This window comes from Pteronotus mesoamericanus, unplaced genomic scaffold (genome assembly GCF_021234165.1).
Source record: "Pteronotus mesoamericanus isolate MK-2021 breed Mesoamerican mustached bat unplaced genomic scaffold, CSHL_Meso_final contig_68, whole genome shotgun sequence".
Taxonomy (NCBI): domain Eukaryota; kingdom Metazoa; phylum Chordata; class Mammalia; order Chiroptera; family Mormoopidae; genus Pteronotus; species Pteronotus mesoamericanus.
Window position 1 is genome coordinate 2,385,757 of NW_026555234.1, and position 23,858 is coordinate 2,409,614.

Here is a 23,858-nt window from a genome sequence, read left to right on the forward strand (position 1 = left end):
GAGGGCCCAGGGGTCCCCAGGTCAGGCAGGGAGCTTCATCCCCCAGCCGCCCCAGGATTCTCCCACGAGCGAGCGGAGGCACCCGCCTCCGCCCCAGGGCCCCTGAGGCTCAGCGCAGGACTCTCAGGTTCAGGGCCGTGGACCAGGACCAGGTGCTGCCTGCCCGGAAACTCCAGGCCTGGGACAGGCACTTCGTCTCTGTCGCTCGTTCCAGGGGCCTCGGCGGTGACGTCACTGCCTGACCCCGGCCTCCACAGAAGCACGGGGGCCGGGGGTGTCAGTGTGTGTAACGTGCCAACACCCGGGCCCACGCCCGGGACGCTGTGTCCTCTTCGGCCTCAGCTTCCCTGCCCCCAACAGCCCAGACTTCCTGCTCCTGAGCAGCAAAGGCCCCTCTCGGCGCCGTACTTTGAAGGACATCTTCTAACAAAGCTCCGGACGCCCAGCAGAGCTGAGCAAACCCAGGGGAGCCCGCGCCCGGGGGCTCCGCCCCTGCGGGCGCCGCGGCTCCGACTTCCGCTTTGCGCTTCTCTGTAACTTCGAATCACCTGCAGGTTTGCACGTTTTCCTAATCTCTGTTTTTGAATGTCCTACAACCAGCACTTGTTACTTGTGTAATCTGAAAAAACTGGGTAGGCTGCATGTTAATTTGAAAAGACTGGAAGGAAATAGGAAAATTAACCGTTACTACAGTGGGGAACAGGAGTTTGGGAGATATTTATATCCTTGATGTGTTTTTCAAATGTCCTATAATGAGTATATGTTATTTTTAAAATCAGAAGGAAATATAACACTTGTACTAAAGAAAGGAAAATAAAAGATTAGGAGACTGAGAGAAAATCTATATATACACTTGTGTGTGTGTATATGACAAGGATTGTCTACAAAAAGTCCAGCCGTTGTCAATTTGACGAGAACGGTTTGTGCTTCATCGATGTCAGCTGGCAGCCAAGGAACGTGGACTAGAATGCGCATGCGTGAACCATGATGGCTTCGCTGCACTGGCCAGTGGGAGCGGTAGATGCCGTTGAGTGAGCATGTGCACTGTGTGGCCGTCACATTCAAAATGAGCGAGTAGTGCGACAAATCTGTGTCCAGTTTTGCATTAAGCTGGACCATTCCTCTAGGAAACTAATCGGATGACTCAGAGGCCGCAGCTGTGGGCAGCCGGTGATTGGCCGCTTCATCACGACAACACGCCCGCTTGTGCATCACGTCTTGTGCCGTTTTTTGTTGAAACATCCCAATCGCCCGGGTGACTCAGCCCCCTACAGCCCAGATTTGGTGTCCTGTGACTTTTGGCTTTTCCCAAACAAAACCGCCTTTGAAAGGAAAGCGATTTCAGACCATTGATGAAATTCAGGAAAATACGACGGGGCAGTTGATAGCGTTTGGGAGAACTGCGTGAGGTCCCACGGTGCCGACTTTGAAGGGGACTGAGGCGTCATTGTCCTATGTACAGTGTTTCTTGTATCTTTTTCAATAAATGTCTCTATTTTTCATAGTACATGGCTGGATACCTTCTGGACACATGATACACACACACACACACACACACACACACATCCATGTATCTTCTATTTACAGGATTTACCTTTGGTGTGGAATTAGAAGTAATAGTCTGTTTTCTAACTTTGCTTTCCTTAAGACTCCAAATTAACGAAATCAGTGTAACTAGAGGTTTGAGGCCCCCATCGCCAGCCACAGGGACGAGCCTTGCGTCACTGACCGGCACACAGCCCTGCACACCGTTTGAGGCCGCGTCCCCTTGCCCACGTTCCACTCCCCTCTCTCCCGATCCGCTCCGCTCTTTCACTGCTGGCCTGGGGTCTGGCCCTGAGAAGGGACTCCCAGCCCGCGGTGGCCCTGCAGCGACAGTGCCGGGCGCTCACCTGCTCCTGCTGCACCTCGAACAGCACGCTCTCCCAGGGCCGCACGGCCGCCACCTCACCGCGGATGCTGACCTTCAGGCCCCGGGGCGGGGTCAGGGGGCATTGCAGCTGCTCCGGGCTCTGCTGCAGGTCCACGCCGCCCTTGCACACGTTGGACACCACTTTCCGGTACCTGCGGACGGAGCGCGGGTCAGGGCCTGCACAGGCAGGCGGGCGGGATGGGGCCGGGCCCTGCAGCTGGGCAGGGACGTGCGTGCGGCCCAGGGGTGGCTCTTGGCTACGCCGGCTCCAGTCCCCCTCCTGGCTCCTCCTGAGCACGACCTCGGCCCCACTTTAGGAGTGAGAAAATGGGGGCTCGGCGGGGGGCGGGTGCAAGGCCAGAATCGGCATGGAAATGGAAGGCCTCCCTGCTGTGATCAGATTACTTGTAATGCTGCTACTAGTACTGCAGCTACTACGACGCCTACTACCACCCGCCGGTGTTACGGTCGCTGAGGGGACCCCTGGGGCAGCCAGTCTGAACCCCGTGGCCTTGCTGAGGATTCAGCCCCCGGGAGGGCAGAGAGCCCGGGTGGGCCTGGGGTTCACCCAGCCGTGCCACTGACACACGGGTGGCCTGCCCCACCCCCCCCCCGGCTCGGCGTCTGTGTCGCCTGGAGAGGGCTGCCCGCCGGCACCTGGCCCGTCCACCCGCCCATTCATGCCACCGGGATTCGCTGAGCATCTGCGTGCCAGGTACTGGGGTGCAGGGGTCTCACACAGCGCCCCGCAGAGCAGGGGACACGCCTCCTCAAACTGTCCCACTTCCAGGTAAAATCGTGACTGTGAGGAGCACCGGGAAGGGGCAGCACGGGGCACTGGGCCGAGAAAGGGGCTCTCAGCGGAGATCAGGAGGGCGAGCAGGACAGGGAGCGGCGCCAGGGCGGGGCTGGCAGCCCAAAGGCGCTGTGGCGGGGGCGGGCGGGGGCGGGCGGGGGTGGGGCTGGAAGGCGGGGCCCAAGGGGCTCTGGTAAAGGCGCCTTTAGGAGACCTTGGGGAAGCGTTGGCCAGGGCCCACCTGACTTGCCACGTAGGGAGCTTCCTAAGGCTGCACCGGGGCTCCGCACCTGGAAGGCTGGCACCGTGGCCTCCATGCCTGGGCCTGCCGCCACCGCCCCCACACCCCGGGCCCGGAGCCCCTGCTGCCCCCACGGCTCAGTGCCGGGTCAGCACCCGGAAGTTATCGTGCACCGACGCGTTGGTTACTCTGGAATAATACAGTCTCTAAGAGCTACCCGCCCGCCACGCACACATGCACACAGCACCGCGGTGCCCCAACACACAGGCGGTGCCCCCAGAATGAGGCAAAACCCTACGCCTGCGGCAGGGGTGCTGGCTCTGACACTTCAGACAGGAGTCCGCGCTCGCCACGCCCTGCGGGATGCACTGGAGTGGCTGCCACGGCCAACCGACGGAGGGAGGGAGGGAGGGAGGGATAAACGGACGGATGAACGGACAGATGGAGAGGTGGACGAACGATGGATGGTGGGCGGATGGACGGAGGGAGGGAAGGCGGGACGGACAGGTGGATGGACGGGCGGGGGAGGGGCGGCGGATGACGGACTGGTGCCGCGGAGGTCCGGCCCTGCACACCAGGCCCTGCCCCTGCCTCCTCGGGCCCTGCCCGGCCCGTCCCGGGGGTGGGAACGGACTCCCTGATAAGCCCATAGGCTTTTTTCCTCCCCTTCAAAATTCCTCAAAGGGAAGAGGCAGCTTTTTTTTAAAGATGAAAACATCATGTTTATCGAGTACCAGATGCAGAAACCACTTTTCAGTGACCCCCCGTTTTGGGAGGACTTAGTCTCACAAGCCCCCCGAGCCGGAAGCAGGGCTTTCAGCCGGAGCAGAGCCGGGGCCTCCTCAGGCTGCGGGCTCATGGCTTCAGGGACCTGACATTTCAGGACGACGTTGCTCCTCCACAAACAACGCAACAGGCCTGAGGTGGACGCCCGAGTGTCATGACAGCTCCCGCTCGCGGATCCCCTCAGAGCGGGGAGAACGCCGCCATGGGAGGACAAGAGCCGAGTGTGCTAGGACAGAGGGAAGCGCGGGCCCGGGGCAGGTGGTCAGGGAGGGCTTCCTGGAGGAAGTGCCGTTCAAGCTGAGCCCTACAGGGAGAGTGAGTGCCTCCAGCGGCTCCAGCCGCCTCACCCACACTGGTAAACGGGGATGGGCCGCACTGTGGGGGCCCAGGAGGGTGGGGGCGGGGGCGTTGCTTCCCTGGGCGGCTCCACCCCGCTCCAGCCCTGCCCTCCTCTGCCTGTGGCCTTTGTTCAGAGCCAGCTCAGTGCTGCCGCTCCCTGCTGCTGCCCAGCGCGGGCTCAGACCGCTGCCCCCTGGAGGGTCAGTGCCGGGGCGCCCCCCAGGAGCCCGGCAAACAGGGTCTCAACCCCCACTATGCCCCCCACCGGCCCCCGACTCTGTGCAGGGAGCTGCGGGCACCGGGCAGGACGGCCGCCGGCTCTCACCACAGCTCGGCCCCCAGGCCCGACAAGGACAGTCGAGCGCACTCACCCGAGGCTGCTGGTGTAGGTCTGGCCCAGGACGCAGTCATCAGGGGGAGACAAGGGGTGGAACCAGAAGCTGGCCAAGCACTCGGAAAAGGGGGAGCGCTCAAACCCGTAGTCGCTGCGGGGAGGAGAGGGCTTGCGTCAGGAGGCAGGCCCGGGGGTGAGGCTCAGAGAGGGGTCCGCACGCCCCATAGCAGAGCGGACCCGGGCAGGAGGCCGCTGTGTGCTCCGGGGGGGCAGGGGGCAAAGGGGGTGCTGGGAAAGCGGGAGAGCGCCGAGCCCACCTCGGTGTCCTGGAGGGCTGCCTGGAGGCAGTGAGCTGAAGCTCAAAGGAAGGGCAGGAGACACAGCCAGGGGAAGACAGGAGAGGGCACGGCGGGGGGCCAGCCCCCACCCCCGCGCTGGTGCAGGGAGACTCAGGTGGAGGTGGCAGAATGCAAGGGGCAGGACGGCCGGGGAGGCAGGCGGGGGGGGGCCCGAGGCCTCGTGAGCTGGGTGCTGGGGCTCGGACGTTCGCCTGGGGGCTGGGGGCACAGTCCGGAGAAGGGGCTTGGCGGGCACGGCCGGCCCTCCTCCCCGCTGCCCGCGGCCGCCTGCGCCGGCTTCACAAACAGGCCCACGGGCTCTTCAGCGCCCCTCCCCCGAGGGGGACCCAGTTCCAGCCTCAGAATGAGGCGGAGTGACGGGGACCCTGAGACCAGGTCACAGAAGGGGCGGCGGCCCCGGCCCCCCCACCGCCTGGCCTGCGCCCTGTTCCCTGCGCGGGCCGGGGCCCTCACCAGTGGAAGTCGGAGTCCTGGCAGGGGCACACGCGGGACGTGAGCGCCGCCGTGAAGTTTCTCCCATTGACGCACAGCGACGTGGCTTTCCTCTTTCGGAAGCTCCGGTGCTGGCCCATGAGGCAGCGGTCGCCCTGTGGAGGCAGCACAAGGCGGGTTTTACCCCGTCACAGGCGGGGGAGCCGAGGCCCGGGAGGCAAGGGGCGTGCCCGGGGGCAGGCCGGGGCAGACTCCCTCCCGCCCGCCCACAAGCATTTGTGGGGGGAAGCTCGGGGGCCCCAGGCAGGTGGTCAGGGAAGGCTTCCTGGAGGAAGTGCTGTTCAAGCTCCATCTGGGCTTGAGGGGACACAGTGCTGCTGGAAATAGGGCTCCTTTAAGTTCCTCGGGCCCCAGGGGCACCAGACCCCGTGCAGAAGCTGGGACGAGCCACGGCTTGGAGATAGCACGCGGCCACACAGAGAGTCCTCGGCCACGGGACCCCGAAACGGGCCCTGCCCCGTTCCCCAAAGCAGGCGCGGTGGCAGTGCCAGGCGCAGGGCGCCCGTTCCGCGATCTCGGCCTCCTACCTCCCTTTGGGGAGCCCAGCTGGACCCGAACTGCCGGGGAGGCCATCTCTGGTTCCCATTCAGCCCCCAAGTATGAACGCTGCTCCCGACACTCAGAAATAGCTGCGCGCTGAGATCGGGGAGGGCCGCCCAGATGGCTCCGGGGCGTCGGGCCACATCTGCCGCCTGCACCCGTTCCCCACCCTGCGATCGGCACAGCCCTGAACCCCAATCACGTCTCACCCCACAGGTGGGAGGGGGCCTGAGGACCTGTGTCCCCTGAGAGCGACAGCCCAGGGCGGCCCGGGCCCCCGGAAGGGGCTGGGAAACCCCAGAAGACCGGGCGTCTGGGGGCGGGCAGGGACCCAGGAAGCCTTTTCGGAAGAGGAGAGGCTCGCGTGGCCCGGGGGGAGCGCCCCGCCCAGAGGGCGCCCCGGCCCACCTGCAGGTTGGTGAGCTCCCAGGAGCTGTAGTCCTCCTCGCGGCACGGCCTGGAGAAGGAGGGGCGGAAGTCCACCTTGACCAGCTCCCATTCGGAGCGGTAGCTCATGTGGCCGAAGATGCTGGGGGGGAAGGGGGAGGCGCCTTATTGGGGTCCGTCCCCTCCCGCTCAGTCCCCACCTGCGCCGTGGGCCCTGCGATGCCGCTTGAGCCTCCCCGGGCCACTCTGGGGCCACTCTGTCGCCGGCTGCGGCCGCCGGCACTGGCCCGGCCCAGGCCAGGGTCCGCCTGGCCTCACGGCACTGGGCCCAGAGCCGGCCACGCCCCACCCCGCACTGGCCTGTCTGGTCTAAGGTCCTCCCTGTGCAATGTGCCCCTGAGTCCTTCACAGGGGCCCGGAGCCAGTAAGAAGAGTGAGGACAGTGGTAATAGTAATAAAAACTGTCAGCTCGAGCGGTGGAAGGCGGGTGTCTGAGGCAGCGGTGTCTTGGCCCTTGGTTCCGCCTCTCAGCAGCCCGGTGACCAGGGCAGACAACAAGAGTCTGAACAGGGGCTGCTAGAGGCTCCCCTCTGGCGGCTGGGGCGGGAGGGCACCACGCCCGGCGGCTGGGGCAGGAGGGCACCACACCGTCAGAAGCGAGGCGGCGGCGGGTGAGGGAGCGCAGGCTGGCGTCTGCGCTGAGCCCGCCCCCGAACCCCAGGGACCGCGGCGGCCCCTGCACAGCCCACCTCGGGGCCGGCTCCGCCCCCCACCGGCCACTCACGTGATGACCAGCGTCTCCTCCCCCGGCTCACTCAGCAGCCCGTCCACAAACATGGGGGTGCTGCTGAAGTTGTAGGTGCTCCAGGTGCGGCCGTCGTCCATGCTGTACCTGCCGGGGCGGGGGCATCACTGTCCACGGGCGGCAGGAGCCCCGCCCCGTGTCCGTGTGCAGGACTGGCTGCCCCCACGACCCAGCCCGGCCTGGGCCCGGGACCAGCGCTGCCCTGCTGAGGCGGCTGGGAGAACAGTGTCCGACGCCAGGGCCCGCCCAGCACCCAGGCCCCAGCTGGACCCTCGACTTCGCTCTCTCCTGGGAGGCCGCAGCGGCCACCTGCCAGCCGCAAGCCGAGGAGCCCTGGCGCCCTCCTTGCGTGCCCCTGGACAGCAGACCCCCCCGGTGCCGGAGCCTGGACCAGGGGTTGCCAGGCCAGTGACAGCAGCTGACTGTGTCCCAACGCAATGTGTCACGGTGCTCCTAGCTTCGAGTAGGGCAAGCCCCTTTTCAGACTAAAGTGATACAGGCTTCCTGGCAGCTCCACAACTCTGCCTTCTGGACCCAGAGCTCCCACCCGCCCGCGCTTCTCCACGACAGCCTTCCAGACGTCTGAGGCTGCTGGCTGACCCTCTCGCCCAGGAGCAGGCTGTTGGCTTCCTTGTCTGGCCCCGCCTCCTCCACTTAAATAATTCCTTCTGCTGCTTAATGTCACCTCCTCCAGGAAGCCCTCCTTGCTTCCCCAGCTATGGTGGGGCCTCCTCTGGGCCCCACAGCCCCAGGCCTCCGTGGGCTCCCTCTGACCTGCCATCCCATTTCCTTGGCTCCCCACGCCCGGCCCGGAGCAGCAGCGGGAGGGTGTGCCGAGCTCGCCGCCACCGCAGCTGGCGGGGCTGAGTGCCGCGTCCTGGGGCCCCATGAGGAGGCCGTTCTGGCTAACGAACGCTCCGAGGGGCTCCCAGGTGGAGAGGAGCAGCCCCTCCCGCCCATCCCCCAGCGCGGCCGCCACCCCCGACGTTACTTGAGGATCTTCAAGGGGATGGAGCTGTCCTTGACGGCCACTATCACGCCACCGTGGTCCAGGTAGAGGATGTGGTGCTCCTCCTCGAACACCTGCGGGAGAGAGGGGCCGGCGCCCTGAGCGGGGCTTCAGGTCGCTCAGGGTCGGACGGAGGGCAAATACCGGCGTCTAGGCCTGGGGGCGCCGTGAGGAAGGACAGGCCAAGGACACGCTGCGGCGGCCCCTCTACGTGGAACCCTCGCACGCCCAAAAGGCCAACAGCGTGAAGGTGGGACAGAAAGAGCAGAATTTAGAAAAGCAGTTGGGACACACATCAGCCCGTTTGACATGAGGCTCAGCTCAAGCACTGCCTCCTCCTCCAGGAAGCCCTCCCTGGCCTGGGCACTGGCTCGGGGTCCCCCCAGGTCCGCCTCCTGCGCTCCTGCCAACTCCATGGCCGCTGCCACAGCGGACCAGAGGACTCGGTACACCCAGTGTCCTCTGTCCTAACCATGAGCGGGTGAACGCACAGTAAGCCGCCGCCTGAGGCTACATCAACGGAGGCGGAGACTCCTGGGCGGGGGAGGCGGCCACCACGCTTTCTTGGGTACTGGGAAGGAGACGTTTTCACGACGCTCCTCACCCCGTCCACCGACACACAGAACCAGCGCTCCAGGTCCTCTCTGGGTACCGGGGTCCAGAGGCAGAAAGGGAGACGGGACCCCCCGGAGCCCACAGCCTGCGGGGAGACCCCCCGGGAGGCAGAGCATTTCCACACAGCACTCGCCCGCTCGGACACCGGCAACGAGGGGCCCCTTCTGCCGGCTCAGTCCAAGCGCTGCTCAGCACAGGGTCCCCGCCAGCACCGGGGGCACGGATGATGCGCAATTCCAGCTGAACTCTAGACCCGAGCCACTGGGCACGCCAGGGAGGCGGCCGCGGTACACGCGGCATTTGGGCTGCTCTCAGGAGGGGCCAGGGCAGCGGGAAGAGCGTGTGCGGGGCCTGGAGGTTACATGGAACAGTGTATCTGGGGACGAGAAAGGCTGGGCCAGGTGGCATGGGCCCGAGTGTCAGCCATGGGTTGGAACTTCATCTGTAGATGTAGGCGAGACATGCCAAGGTAGGGCAGGGGACAGACAGATTTCCCTTTGAGAGCTTCCTCGGGTGCTGGCGGGGGTGAGTTCTGAAACAGACGGCTTTTCCTCCAGGAAAGAGTGAGCGCCCCGTCTCGGGGGGTATTCAAGGAGAAGCTGGTCTGCCGGCAGGAACCACGCTCAGTCCCGCGATGCTGAGCAAGAGGCACAGGGCAGCAAGCGCGTCTGCCTAGGCCGCAGGCACTGCTTCCGACGCCTTTGAAGTCGCGGAGGCCGCTGCTGCCTGCGCGGTGGGAGCCCTCGTCCCCCGCTCCCCCTGGGGCCTCCCACAGGAGACCGCGTGCGAGGACAGCCCAAGTGCCTTCTCAGGGCCGGGTTGTTCCCGAGCACGATTCACCTCCGGGGACTGAGCTGCCCGGGGCACGGCGCGGAGTGGGCCCAACCACAGGGCTCAGACCCGCGACCCCGCCGCCTTCCTCCCTCCAGGACAGGCCGGGGGGCGTCCACTGTGCCCACTAGGAACATGGGTGCCTCCCAGGCACCCCAGGGGACGCCCACAGGCAGCCCTGCTCTCATTAGCTTGGGGCCCTGGAAAAGGGGGCTCAGGGGTTTCCCAGACCCCACTGGCGGGGTGGCACGGACTTCGCCCACCCGCGGCAGTGGCCGCCTGTGCCCCGGCTGCCGCAGGCAGGAGGGCGGAGGGGCGGGTGGGCCCCAACCCATTCTCCTTTGACCTCTCCCGCCCCAGGCTCCCGGGGGCCCCCTGCGTGCTTTCTGGCTCCTGTGCTTGCTCGCCTCAGGGAACTCACATTTTGAAAATGTTACGCCCGTGAGCAGCCCACAGGCTGGCATTTGTGATTCACGCTCTGAGGGCTCCTCAGGCCCCTCTCACCGCAGCTCGGCCGGCCGGAGCTCGCCGGTCATCTGGCCCCACCTTGTCCCCCCTTGTCCCCGGCCTCCCCCACCCCTGTCAACTCCGCATCCAGCTCCAGCAGCCCTCCGTCCCCAGACTCACACACGCGCTCACATGGGTGCCCCGCCCCACTGCCCAGTGCACGAGGTGCCCCCACAGCCCCCCATCACCCGGGCAGGGAGCAAGCCCCCCGGGGGGCCGGCCCTGCGCGCGACCTGGAACACAGTCCCCCTGGAGCGCGGACACTCCTGAGTTCGAAGCGGCCTGACCGGGCGGCCACGGTGACGCCTTGCCGGCGGTTTCTGGGGAGGGGGGTGCAGGTGGCGTGCGCGAAGGTGGGGGCGCCACGGCTGCTGCCCGCGCCCTGTCTGCCCGACCTGGTCGGGGCGCCTCGAACGGATGTGCTGGCAGTGCCCTTTAGGGAAGCTCAGGCACGCTTCACTCGCTTTGTGAAACCGAAGCCTTCGAGCACAGCAAACCCCTTCTGCCCTTCTCAGAATTCCTTGTTTCTCGCTGAAGACTAAGGAAGTGCCAGGACCTCTGATCAGGGCTGCCAGTGAAGGCGGGCGCTGGGAGTGCACGCAGCTGCCCAGAGGCCGCCTGGGGAGGGGCCGGGACGAGGGGCTCGGCGGGACAACGTGGCCTGAACCCCGAGCTTCAAGAGTCGGGAAGCGGAGGCGCACACGAAGGTTTGGCGCATTTCCTTAAGTGTTTAAAGCGGAGGCTGCCACGCCATGAAGAAGGCAGGCCAGACAAGGCCTTTCTCTCTCTCTTTTTCCTGGGAGGAAGCAGCGCGTGCAGAGGGGTGCAGGCCCTCTCCCACCGAGTGTGGGGGTCGGCCCCTGGGCATCTGCCACCAGCTGCCCCCCCCCAGCCACCCCGTTTCCATGTTGCCAGCCCAGGGCACCAGCCCCTCCCGCCTGAGCTTGTGAGCTCCACGTGGGCGCTGCAAACAGCGCAGGGGGGCCTCGGGGTCCCCTGCCGTGGGGACCCTTCCCTGCCCTGAGCTCCCTCCATTTCCTATCTTCTCTCAGGCCACGCTGCTACGTCAGACGGTCACTCAGGATGTCACTGAGGCTCCCCCTGGACCCTGGCTCACCGTGGCCCCCCGAACCCCTCCTCCCCCTTCTTTCTCGTCCATGGCTCTGCCGTCCACCCAGCAGCCCTTGGCCGGGACCCTGGGGCTGTCCACCTCCCGGCCCTTGGCTCCCAGGGGCCGCTCAGCCCGAGCCCCGCGCCCCGAGCCATCCCCGCCCCGCTCCTGGTGTGCACTCCCTTGGCCGTGACGTTCAGGGAACGTGGGTGGCGTGCGGAGCTGCTTCAGGCCCATCGTCCCCCCACAGAGACGGTCAGAACAGCCGGCGGCTGCAGGGCGCAGTGAGCCAGCCATGCAGGCTGGGAGGACAGACACCTCCCCAGGGTCCGGGCGGGGTGGGCCCCTACCTGCCGCCAGGTCTTCCCACAGTCTGAGGTGATGTACATCTCCTCCTTGTTTTCCACCAGCTGGGAGCCCAGGTTACCTGGCCCGGAAGGAAAGGGGCGGGGTCAGGCTAGGGTCCGCCGCGCCCCACCAAGGTCTGAGCCAGACGCACCCCCAGACAGGGCACGTGGGCCTGGCCTGCACCCCCTGCCGGCAAGGCCACCCGATGGATGCCCTGCGTGCGCCCATCTGCCGACGGCGGGCCTGCTGCGGCGGCCGCACTCGGGCCCCGGGCCCAGCAGGCGTGGGTGCCCGGGGAAAGCCGCCTCTGCGGCTCCAGCCAGACCCGGGGACAGGCGGCGCTCCTGGCACTTCAGGGGACCCCAGGGGACGAGTGTGGCTTCCGAATGACAAGTACAGAGTGGTGGTCGGAGACGGGTCGAGAGCACACAGGCCCGGTGGGCCAGCCCGGGCCGTGCAGCCCCGGCGGGCTTCCCGCTGGGGCAGGACACCCCGCGTTGCCTTTGGGGGTGGCTCCCGGGGCAGCCGGGGTCCTCTGGGCGAGCAGCAGAGAAAGCTCGCGGGAGGTGCTCACGAAATACCTGCTGAGCAGACTTCGGGGACACCCAGGAGGCCCCTCCGGGGGTTCCCATGAGCCCCTGTACCGGGGCGGCTGTGGGGCTCAGCCTCAATCCTGGGGTGACGCTGGAGTGGGAAGAACCCAGCCCAGGCTCCCAGGCAGCGCCAGCTGACAGGTGAGGGCACTGAGCCCAAAGGAGCTCCCAGAGGGCGGCAGCGGCCGCCGGAGGGCGTGCCCTCCAGGACGGGCACCGGGGTTTCCCGGCCGGGCCGGCCTGCCCTAAGCAGCCCCCGGCCGGGTCTTGAACGAGGGCACAGTGTGACGGCCACACTGGCCAGGCCTTTGCTGTGTGCCCTGTGCTCGTGGCAGGGACCAGGCGTCGGGGCCCCCGGGAGATGGGGGCCCTGAGGTGAGGGCCCCGAGGCCATTCTGGAAGCTCACCTGGAGCCCCCGGGGCCCGGCCTGGGCGACAGGTGCGGCGCCTGCCGCTGGAAGCTTTGTTTAAGCAGCCCTCTCGGGAGCACCCTACCGGGGGCAAGCTCAGAGGCCGCTGGAAACCCCCACGGAGATGGATTGTCCTCACAGCCGAAGTGAGCTCCACACAGAGTGACAGATGGGTTGTGTGCCAGTCTTTTTTCAGGAGGGCCAACCAAGCACCAATACATGCACCCACCCATCTGCCCTTCTCTGCATCTGTGCATCTGACCGTCCACTATCAATCATCTATCCACACATCCATTGGCCCATCCATCCATCCATCATCCACACATCCATCTGCCTACCCATCCGCACATCCATTGGCCCATCCATCCATCCATCATCCACACATCCATCTGCCCACCCATCCGCACATCCATTGGCCCATCCACCCATCCATCATCCATACATCCATCTGCCCACCCATCCGCACATCCATTGGCCCATCCATCCATCCATCACGGGCACATCCATCAGCACATCCATCTGCCCGTCCATGCATCCATCACCCATCCACCCACCTCCCCATTCAGCCAACACATGTCATGTGCCCACCCTGGGCCCTGCGTTCACCCCTCCATATCGTCCATGGCAGTGGAGCCTCCGGGAGACGCCACTGCCCCTCTGTGTGTGCACCATCACCCAGGCCCAGGGTAACAAGGGTCGCCCTTGGGAACGCAGCTCCCGGCGCACATCGGGGACTCCTGCCATCCAGCGACGACGGCAGCCCCCCTACCTGCCCCCATGATGAGGCCCGGGGCGGTGTCCTTGGTGTGCACAGTGCCCGACACGTAGGGGTTGTCCGGCCAGAGCAGGTGCAGGTGGAGGTGGCAGTCCGGCTGCGGGGAGGAGAAAGGAGGCCGTAGTCAGCGCCCGGTGGGGGCGGGGCCAGGCCCCCCGGGGAAAACTGCACCGAGGCTGCAGTCGCCCCTGTGGTCTTGGGTGGGCAGGCAGGGCCGGGAGCGCCTCCAAGGAGGGGTGGCGGGTGGGGCGAGGTGCTGAGGCTGGCTCCTTGGAGGTGGCTCAGGGCCGGGCCGGTGACTCGGCTCTCAGGTGAAGCCGGGGGGCTCCCGCTGACGGCGGGCTTCCCTGCACGCAGCGCTGGGCCACGGACCGTGGCTTGGCAGCCTGCACGACCCACACTCACGTACGTTCCTCCAACCACCCAGAGCCTTTCGGACCCGGCCCGGAGCCATGACGGGCCAGGGTCAGGGAACAGCCGCGGGACGCCCTGTGGGGTCCGCGCCTCCTGTGAGAGGCGGGGAGGGGCGTGTGCCGCGCCGGGTCCCCTGGTTGGCCTCTGTGCCCACCGTGCCGGCGACCCCGCCGGCGCCCGGGGTGGGGTGCCGAGGGGCAGGCACACCAGCTGTAGGAACAATTCCAGCACCACCCGCACTGACCAATGGCTGCACTGAAGCGATTTGCCCAAGGCCAGTGGTGGGGCTGGGGCAACAACGAAGGACAGCTGGATCCAGTGTCCACGCTCGGAGCGCCAGTGCCTGCCCCTGCGCCGGACGCGCTGCCGGGCCAGCCTGGGCCAGCGGCCTCCGGAACGAGGCCACAGGCAGCGGCCTGTGCTGACCCAGGGCAGCCCCCATCTCTCCCTCAGCTGCCTGCACCCCGCTCCCCCAGACAAGCAGAGGGGGCTGCGTCCTGCGTCCTGCGTCCTCCCTGAGTGTCCCTAGGCCGCAATCGCGCCCCTCCCCCGTCACATCCGCGATGGGCGGCGAAACCAAGGGACCCTGGGCAGGGCCCAAGGCCTCCGCACTGCCCCCTCCAGGACGCCGGAGGCTGCACAGGCCGCTGACCCGTCAGCTGTCCCCTGCGCTGCCCATGCGGCTGCGGGGTGGGCGCCAAGGGCCCACGCCCCGTTTCTTCTCTCCTTCCAGCCGAAGCCCGAGGCAGGGACTCGATAATGTAGGGACCCCCACCTGTAGCCCAGGGAGCAGGAGGGCGGCCGGAGCCCAGCACGCCGCCCAGGACATCCGAGCGGGTTCCGGGGCGTCGGTCCTGAGGCCAGCGTTCTGGGCTCCCCGACTGCAGGAGCTCATCTGGCCTGGAGCGCGGGCAGGGCGCGGCCCGGGGGCGGGAGGGCTCTCAGTCCCTGCAGCCCCCTCAGTGCTGGGCGGCGCTGGGGGCCGCCTGGGGTCTGTCTCTGCCTTCTCTGCAGACGGGCGGGGCCTCTGCTCCACAGTCAACGCGGCGCAGATTCTGGGAAACGCCAGGGCCAGCCGCCCCGACAGGGTTCTGCCTGACTGTTCACTGGGAACAAAAGCACCCATTTCCGGGCCCTCTCTCCCCTTCATCTTCCCTGAAAAATCTCAAGGTCAGAAATACCGTAAGATCGAGCATCCAGAGACCCAAATCTGAACTTTGGAGGGGCCGCTGATTTTTATGGGACTACGGTGGCCTGGGGCTCCTTGTTTACGAGGCGGAGATGGGGGGTGTCACCCACACCCCTCCGGGCACGGTGTGGAACGGGAGCCCCTCGGGAATCCCACCGTTCTCACTGTGTCAGGCTGTCGACCGAATCTATCCTCACTGTATGTCCCTATAGCACTTTATTCTGGACTATGAACTGAGTCCATCTTAGACGCATTATCCTGAGTTAAAAATGAAACTGTTTCATAAATTGGATATTGATCCGGGTCACACGGCACCAGGGGGCAGCCCCAGGGCCTGATCCAGTTGGAGCCGAGCTTTACGGTCTGTTTGAGAAACGTGCCGGCTGCACCGCACACTGGGATTCACCGCAGGACACCCTGGAGCCAGGGTCTGCACAGACGGGGCTGAGCTGTTGCCAGGGCGGGGCCGGCGGGGGGACGGGAGGGGGCGGGGCTGGGGCGTGGGTAAGGGGTGCGGGTTTCCTCTGGGGGCGATGCAGAGGCTCTCAGTGGCCGTGGTGACGGCCGTAGCTCCGCGAAGCCACTCAGGCCCCTGAGCTGTGCACTTTAACGGGGAGAGTCGTAGGGGATGTGAGTTATATCTCAATGAAGCTGCAAAACCAGAAGAGAAACAAAAGGGGGAAAATTCGGCTGGACGGAGGCCCAGCCCGCCTGCAAAAGCTCTCAGGCCGGGCTGGCGACCCCCGGGGTGCAGGCGGCAGGTCCTCAGCTGGAGCCCAGTCACTGAGTCACCCAAGGACAGTTCCGTCCGGGAAACCCGTGGGATGTACTACGTTGCTCCTTCTGGGTTCCCCGACTTCCCCTGATTGAAAAGCAGGCTGGTGAGGTAACACCGCCCATGAGACCACTCAGGCCTCGCCCCCCGGCCCCCCCCGTCCGCGTGACCGGGCACGAGGTCCAGGGCAGGGACGCACAGGGCAGACCCGGGGGGACGCTGCAGGGTCACCCGACAGCTGTCCTGGGGTGTGCACCGTCAGAGACGGAGGCGTCCTCGGGGCGAGGTGGGAGCCCCGGAAGGCCGGCCGGCCCCCGTCCCGAGGCGGTGGCCCAGGTGCCCGCGGGGCTTGGGCAGGGGGTGCGGGTCGGGGGCAAGCTGGCGCCCCCATGACCCCAGCCCCCTTCTCAGCCCCTCTGCTCACAGGAGGCGCGCTGCAGGTGTGTCCCCCAAGTCACGAGCGACTCCCTGGACACAGGGCCATGAGTCTGCCGGACGCCCCGCCTCCTGCCTCAGCCCGGGTCCCAGGGGCCGTGGCCGCAGAGTGAAGAAGATGCGAGCAGATTCCCGATCGCCTCTCCGGCAGGGCCTCTGACCCCCCCCCAGCCCCCGCCCGCACACCTGACCGCACAGCCCCGCCTGAGACGGGCTTCCAGGCCAGAGAGAAACAGGCCGAGAAGCCAGCGCGCCCAGTGGGGGCCTCCCAGTGCAGAGACATCTGGGCAGGGTTTTCGGGGGTCCGTGGGAGTTTGCTTAGGGACAGTGTGGGGAAGGGGGCGGTACCCAAGGAAGGGGCTCACGCGCTCAGCCCTCCCTGACTGCTCTGTGCCGGGGTCCCTGTGGGTTTCACGGCCTCCGCACCACGTGCCACAGGGCATCCCTGTCTTCCTTTCTCAACAAACCTCACTGACGTGGCCAAGACACGTCGTCAGCGGGGAAGGAGACCGCAGCTCTGTGCAGCTCCGGCTCTGAGCCCTCCCCTGCCCTGGGCGGCCCCCACTGGGGAGGGGTCAGCGATGCTGGTGCAGGTAAGCCCCCGGGCACACAGTGGTCCCTTTGGCCGCTTCCCCCTCGCAAGGGACGGGCCTGCATGGTTGGGCACGCAGCCATGTTGTGGCCAGAGGTCACGGACACGCTTCGCCCTCAACCTCCAGGGAGCTCCCCTCTGAAACAAGGGGTCCCTGTGACCTTGGGCCCCATGGCCAGCGACATCGGGGGTCACCACCTCTGACCCCCAGAGCCCCCTTAGCCACGTCCTGCGCCCAGCCCACAGGGTGTGTGACGAGGCGGGGACACTCACAGGCTTACAGTTGGTTGGCTTCCCGTTCCTGTCCACGCTGGGCGGCCGCAGGTGGTCCCAGTCGCGGCCCTTGTTGTAGGTTATAAGCGTCACCACCTTCCCATTTTTCTTCTGGTTCGCCAGGAAGACACCTTTCACGCCGTGGACCTGGGACGGAACCACAGTGGCTCGTACGGACCTGGCCGGGGCTGCCCGCTGGCCGGGGCGGCCGGGCTCGGCCCCTCGCTAAGAGCTCTGTGCCTGCGGCCCGGAGCTGGGGCTGACCCCACCCTGTGGAGGCGAGCAGGCTCGGGGGACAAGACCCTCAGACTCTGACCAGAAGCCAGGTCTGTCTGACCCCAAAGCCTGGGCACTTTTCACGACACGGAGCTGTCCTCCCAGAACCAGACGGCGAGCGGAGCCCCGGTCGCTGACAAGCACCGCACTCACCTCATCTCTGGGCAGAGCTGCTGCTTCTGAGCCACCACCCCACCTCCCTCCCTGGGGACACACGGGGCCTCAACCGATGGAATTGCTCTGGGCTTTCCTCCGAGCCCCCCGCCACTCGCCCCAAACCAAAATCCTTTTTCCAAATAAGGTCGCGGTCACAGGTCCTGAGGCCCGATGTGGACGGGTCTCTCTGGGTCTGTATTCAGCCACCACAATGGCTGTGTCCCGACCGTGGCCGGGGGCTCTGTCAACCATGTGCCAGGGGTGGGGGGCAGGCTCCATGTGTGGAAAGAAGAGAGGAGGGGCTGGAGGGGCCGAGGGGGGCGGAGACAGAATGAGGAGGAGCCAGACAGACGTCAGACACACAGACAGAGCGGGAGGGAGAGGCTGAGGGGGAGAGAATGGGGGCGGGGACCTCAGGGGGCTGCGATAAGAGCGGGGGGTCACGGCCTCTGTCCCGCAGGCCAACCCCGGCCTCGGCGGGGCTTTCAGCAGGACGGGGGCTGGGGGGCCCGGCGGCCTCCCAGATGGCCCCTGCGGGCCAGTGGGTAACAGGGACCACCGACACGGAACCCAGCCCGGTTCAGCGACACGTCCCCTCCGCCCGTGAGCCCGCTCTGCTCATCAGTAGACCTGCGTTACGAAAGCTACTCTTCATAAAGAGCTAGTCTTCTCCCTTGCTCTGGAAGGACCTCCACAGGCCCCCCCGGGCCTGCCGAGCCCCAAACACGTGACCCTTTGAGGAACCTCTGCAGAACCCCGACAGTGTGCTGGCTGTTGGGGGTCGGGGCGGGGCCCCGGGCCCACCTCCAGGATGTCGATGACCGCCTCCGTCTCGGGCCGCTGGGAGCTGCGGATGTCCTCCAGCACCAGCGAGTAGGCCACACCGCGCGGGTCCGACTGGTACAGGTTGTAGGTGTCCGTCTGGTACCACTCCTGCACCGCCACGAACACCTGGTTCTCGTCCGTGCTGACCACCAGCAGGTCCTGGGGGCGCGGCGGTGGGGGGAGAGGGTCAGGGGGGCCCGGGACGCCGGCCGCAGCGCCGTGGCCTTGGCCAGGCCCTTCACCTGCCGGGCCGCCGTTTCCTGCCTTAGAGAGGGAGCGGCAGCCTCGCCCTCTGCTAGGCTGGGGGCAACGGCACCGGGGACCGTGCGGGGGGCCCCTCCGCCGGCCCCGCAGCGGGCCGGCTGCCCAACTGCCTCTGCAGTGGGGGGAGGCCCCCTCCGTGCACCCCTAGGTGGTCGCCTCGGAGGGGAGGGGTGGGTGTCCTCCCCAAGCCCCACCCCCCCACCCCCGTCCCCTCCTGCGGGTCAGGTGAGCCATCCATGGGCCCTGCCTTCGGCCGGGGTCCATCAGGTGCCGACCGCGAGCCAGGCACTGTGCGAGGCGCAGGGCCGGTGCAGAGCCACGCGGGGTCTCTGCCCTCCGGGAACTGCCTGCCACGTGCCCGCCCACGCTGAGGGCTGCGTCACAGCCGCGGGTGCCCTCGCCCAGCAGGGCCCCCTCAGGCGCTCGGGGGCACGGTGGGGTGGCGGGCCGCCCCGACGCGGGGAGCAGTGAAGACCCAGGCTCTCAGGCTCAGCTTCCCCGGGAGCAGGAGGGCCGGGCCGCTCCGGAGCGCCCTCACCCGCTGCCTCGGGTCTCGGCGCCAGGCTCCCAGTTCAGAAGCAGAAGAACACCCAGGCGAGTACCAGCGCAGAAAAGGGGGCTCGGGGCCGACCACGGCCGCTCGTTTTGCTCCTCTCTCCCAGCCAGCGCCAAACGCGGCAGGCGGGCGCCCGATCGGGCCCCTCAGCAGCTACCAGGAGTTTGTCCTTGGCAGTGCCTGTCCCTTTGCCTCCTGTCGCCGGAAGCTTCCACTGACCTGCTGACAATGGAGCTGGCAAGACACAGGGGCTGGGACGGAGGCGGGGCGGCGCCCTCCAGGTGGCAGGGACAGTGTGGGGATCCGCTCCCCTACGTTTTCTCGGCTGAGGTTAGGGCGTGGGAAGGTGGAGTTCTCTCTCTCCCACAGCAGATCGCGCCACTGTTCTGTGCAGTCAGACATGGCCTTCGGGCGGGAGCGAGTCAGGGGCTGCCCGGGCCCCACCCCCTCCCACCTCATGGCCCGGCCTGGGCCACGAGGTCAAACAAGGGGCTGGGCCGAGAAGGGACGCGGTGGTGACGCAGCCACGGTGCACCTTGTTCCGGGAGGACCGAGCAATGTCCGGCAGACCCTCTGTCTATGACAGAAATCTCACCCCCGGAGGTGACTGGAGCCAGGCAGCTGGGACTAGGGGAGGCTCCAGGCTGGCTCAGGGGACGCAGGGCCCAGCGGCTCCCCTCTGTGACGCGGGACCACAGGGTGCAGAGGCGCCCCCATTTCTCCGTGCTCGGGCACGGGACGAGCCGTGCTGGTTCACACGGGGGAGGGCGCTCGCTGGGTCCCGCCGCGGGCGCGCCGGCCTCCACGCCAGCAAGCGCTCAGTGCTCGCTGTGACCGCGCTGCCCAGCGTGGCCTGCTCCACACCTGCATCAGCGCTGCTGACCTCTGGGAAACACAGAAAGGTGTACAAAGTGACAAAAAGTTGCCTTCGGTGTCACCTCTAGAGAGACCGGAAATGAACGACCTTTAAATATGTGTACTTTGGCGCTTTTCCCAAGCACGGCTTCCATATTTCTCACATATGGCCGTGGCTGGCTCTTTCGCGGTGTGTGGGGAGCGTTTCCCTTGGGCATAAAAGCTGTTTGTAAGCAATGGCAGCGTGGCACGCCACGTTGCGGGTGTAACGGGTTTCGCGGCCTTCCACGCCTCCAGCTCTGTGTGCACACCCGGCGGGAACGCACCCCCGGGCCGCTGCCTCTGCCGGCCTCCTCGGCGCAGGCTGCGAGGAGGGGTGCCGCCGCGGCGCACGGCTGGGCAGCTTCAAAGCCCTTGTTGCACGCGGTTCCCTTCTGTCCTGGGAGCCTGTACCGTTCGCGCCTTCCCGCCAGCAGGGCACAGGCTGCTCCCTTCCCTTGAGGCCCGCATGGAGAACAGTCTTTTGAAAATCTTTGCAGATTAGAGAGTGGTAAATAACATGTAATTTTTGGTTAAATATATGATTCTTTTTTTTAAAAGAAAAGTTAGAAGCTGCGATATTTGTTGACTCCATTTTGAAACAAAACGCAGTCGCGTATCTGTGTACGCGTTCGTATGTACGGGTCTGTCCGGAAAAAGTCCAGCCGTTGTTAATGTAACGAGAACTGTTTGCACGACATTGATGTAACTTGGCAGCCAAGGAGAGTGGACTGGACGCACACGTGTGAACAAGGCCAACTGTGGAGGACGGTGAAGGCTGACGTCAAAAGCCAGGTTAAACACTTGGCAAGGACCACTTGTATCCGCAAGGCACAGCAAGCTGGCAACTGGCGGCAGCCCGAGCCCGGGGGGTTAAGAAGAGAGATATATCCACAGGCTTCTGCTGAAGACGGCCGCAACCTCTGCAGAAGAAAGCTCTATCACGTAGGTAGCCTGGGAACAGAGCAATCCGTGCCCACAGCGTTCCCCTAAGTCTGTGAAACTCCCTTGAGCTTTATCTAACTAACCCCCATAAAATAAACGTGGAGACCGTGGTCATTGCCATTGTCTCTCCATCAGAGGACAATGTCCCACCTGGCCCCTGCTTTTCTCTACATTGTCTTGCGTTGTGTCTTTGTGTTGTGTTGTCCTTTCTCAATCTCCCATCGCTCCCACTCAGGGACCGCCACCCCACGCGGGTCATGGCAGACGACTTCGCTGTCCTAGTCAGTGTGCGGCAGTACATGCCGTTGAGTGAGCATGCGTACTGTGTGGCCGTCGCATTCAAAATGACTGAGCGAGGAGAGCAACGAATCTGCATCACATTTTGCCTTAAGCTTAAACATCCCTCCGCGGACACTATTCGGGTGATTCGGAAGGCTTTGGGGGGCAACGCAGTGAGTGCATCACAAATGAAAGCGCAGCACAAACGCTTTAAAGATGGCCTAGGGTCTGCTGAACGTGACCCACGCTCTGGAAGAATTGCAACAAGCAGAACACCTGAGAATGTTGAACGCATATGGGCTGCAATCAACAAAGATCAGCGACGGACAGTGTGAGACCCGGAAGCTGATGTGGGGATTCCAAAATCAACAGTGTCCGAGATTTTGGTACAGGGTCTTGGCACGGAACGTGAGTTGCTAATGACTTGATTGAATCTGTTACGAATCAACCGTATTTCCTCAAGAAGGTCATAACCGAAGGGGACTGAGGCACCACTGTCCTGCGTACGATGTTTCTCATCTCTTGTATCTTTTTCAACAAAAGTCTGTTTTTCATAGCACATGGCTGGACACCTTCTGGACAGACCTGGTGTGCAACTCTACAGCCGGAAGAAATGTGTGGATGGAGATGCCAACGTTGCCAGTATTTGTTATCAGGTAGAATTAGGTTTGATTGTTAAGTAACAGAAACTGGGGTTGGGGCAGGGGACTTGAACGAGATAGAAGCTCCTGTCTCCGGGAGGTAAAAGAAGTCCAGATGCAGACAGCCCAGGGCGGAAGCTCTACAAAGCCGCCAGGAACAGAGGCTCCTTCGGAGCCACACTCTACTGTCTCGCGATACGCCTGGTCTGCACGGCCCACGATGATAGCTAGGGCCCCTGCCAGCCTATCAATGGCAGGCAGCAGAAAGGAGGGAGGAAAGGGGGATAGAAAATCCTGTCTTTCCAGGAAGACTCTGAGGAGTCTCCCATAACAAGTCCCCTTATATGGCACTGGTCGTATTTTTAGAAACAGGACCATAGTGTCTACCAGGGAAGCTGGGAAATGCAGTCTTTTAGGTGGGAAGCAATGGGGTGGGTACCAGCTAAAAACTGGGGTTTAGGAAACTAAGACGTAGAGGCAGAACGGAAACGGCGAAGTCTCCAAGACTTTCCACAGTCCTTGCCTTGAGGAATGAGGGTGCTCTGGAAACAAGGGACGGAGAGGCAAGCAGGTAGAAAGGGGACAGGTATTTGTATTGTTCTACTAGTTGCCAGGCTTGTATTTTAAAGAAGTAATTTTGTAAAGTTTAAAAACATTTTTATAAGCATGATAAGGGAAATTTCCCCCATAGATCTCTATATAAAATTCGTAGAGGAGCCCAATGACCAAGCGCCTCATCAGATTGTTTCAGCATTTTCAATGTGTGAACTCATTGCTTTCTGGCCTCCAAGGTTTCTGATGAGACATCTGCCTAAAATCTTACGGAATATCTCTCCTATGTGACAACTTGCTTCCCTCTTGCTGCTTTCGATATTCCTTCCTCGTCTTTCAACAGTGTGATTATAACGCGCCTTGGTGTGGCTCTCTTTGTATTTATACTACTTGGCATTCATCATCTTTTTACATATTTACATTCATGTCTTTCATCAGTTTGGGCATGTTTTGGCCCCTGTTTCTTTAATAATCTCTGTGCCCCTCTCTCTTCCCTTACGGGACCCCCCCAGGAGCACGCGGGTCCACCTCCTGTTGCCCCACAGGTCCCTTGGACGGCGTCCACTTTTCTTCCATCTTTTTTCTTTCCATTCCTCAGACTCGATCATTTCAATTGTCCTATCATCAAATTCTCTGCTCAACTCTGCTTTTGAACCCTTCTAGTGAATTTTCCCATGTCAATTATTGTTCTTTTCAGCTCCAGAACTTCTTTTTGGTTCCATTCTGTATTTCTTATTTATTTCTATTGCCTCTTAAGGCAGAGGTATTAAAGTCGTCATCTAGTAGGTCTGTCATCGGCTCTTACTCAAGACCAATTTCTGTTGGTTTATGTTTTTTCCCTTCAAATGGATCATACTCTTTGTATGACTTTTGACTTTTTGCTGCTGTTGAAATTAAACATTGGCCGTAATAATGCGGTAACCGTGGCGATCAGATCCGTCCCCCTTTCCCAGGGTTTGCTGTTTCATTTTTGTTTCCGTTTTTGATTATTGTAGGCTGACTCTGGAGCAAGCGTCAGCCTGAGGTGTAAACTTGGGTTCTTCCTGGGTCTTTTCTGAGCCCGCACTTTTCCTGGGGCATGCCTGGGGACTTCCTAACTTCTTCCATACATGTGGTAGCTTTTGAGTATCCTAGTCCTTAAATAGCTGGTTCCCAAAAGGGGAAAAGAAGGAAAATGAAGTGGGTAAAACAGGCTCCGGCCCTTTACGTCCTCTGGAAGCCGCCTCAGCGGGCGATGGTTGCAGTAAGGACCGCCAGGCAGGATGGCGGCAGCCCCTCAGGATCAAAAGCAGAATCAAGGATCAGGGCACAGACTCCCAGCCTTTGGACCAAGTGCCCGCTCTGCTCCGGCAAGCTGAGTGCGTGCTTCCCTGGGGACACGGGCACATCCGCCTGCCACTGGGCTGGGGGTGGGGATGGGCAGCCAGCACTGCGGTAGGAGCTGACGCCGTGGAAATTAAGCATCCCCGCGCGCCCGCCGAGAGCTGCCAGCCTGCGCACAGACTCTGGGGCTCCGGCCGGCAGGCTCTGTCCCGCAGCGGCCGTCTCGCTGAGAGACGGTCCCTCCTGCCGTTGACTCCACCGTCGTCCCTGATGTCACTT

General features: G+C 64.1%; 1 protein-coding gene across 1 annotated transcript in view; it reads right to left on the minus strand.

Moving 5' to 3' along the window:
* Positions 1-23,858, minus strand: part of SORCS2 (sortilin related VPS10 domain containing receptor 2) — a 277,701-nt gene that overhangs the window by 13,146 nt on the left and 240,697 nt on the right. The window contains exons 9-18 of the mRNA XM_054582215.1: positions 18,105-18,284; positions 16,869-17,015; positions 13,185-13,287; positions 11,415-11,491; positions 7,983-8,074; positions 6,971-7,078; positions 6,208-6,328; positions 5,221-5,354; positions 4,446-4,559; positions 1,893-2,064 (exon numbers count right to left, since the gene is read on the minus strand). Of these exons, the coding sequence (XP_054438190.1) occupies positions 1,893-2,064; positions 4,446-4,559; positions 5,221-5,354; positions 6,208-6,328; positions 6,971-7,078; positions 7,983-8,074; positions 11,415-11,491; positions 13,185-13,287; positions 16,869-17,015; positions 18,105-18,284 (1,248 nt within the window). The remainder of the gene's footprint in view (positions 1-1,892; positions 2,065-4,445; positions 4,560-5,220; positions 5,355-6,207; positions 6,329-6,970; positions 7,079-7,982; positions 8,075-11,414; positions 11,492-13,184; positions 13,288-16,868; positions 17,016-18,104; positions 18,285-23,858) is intronic.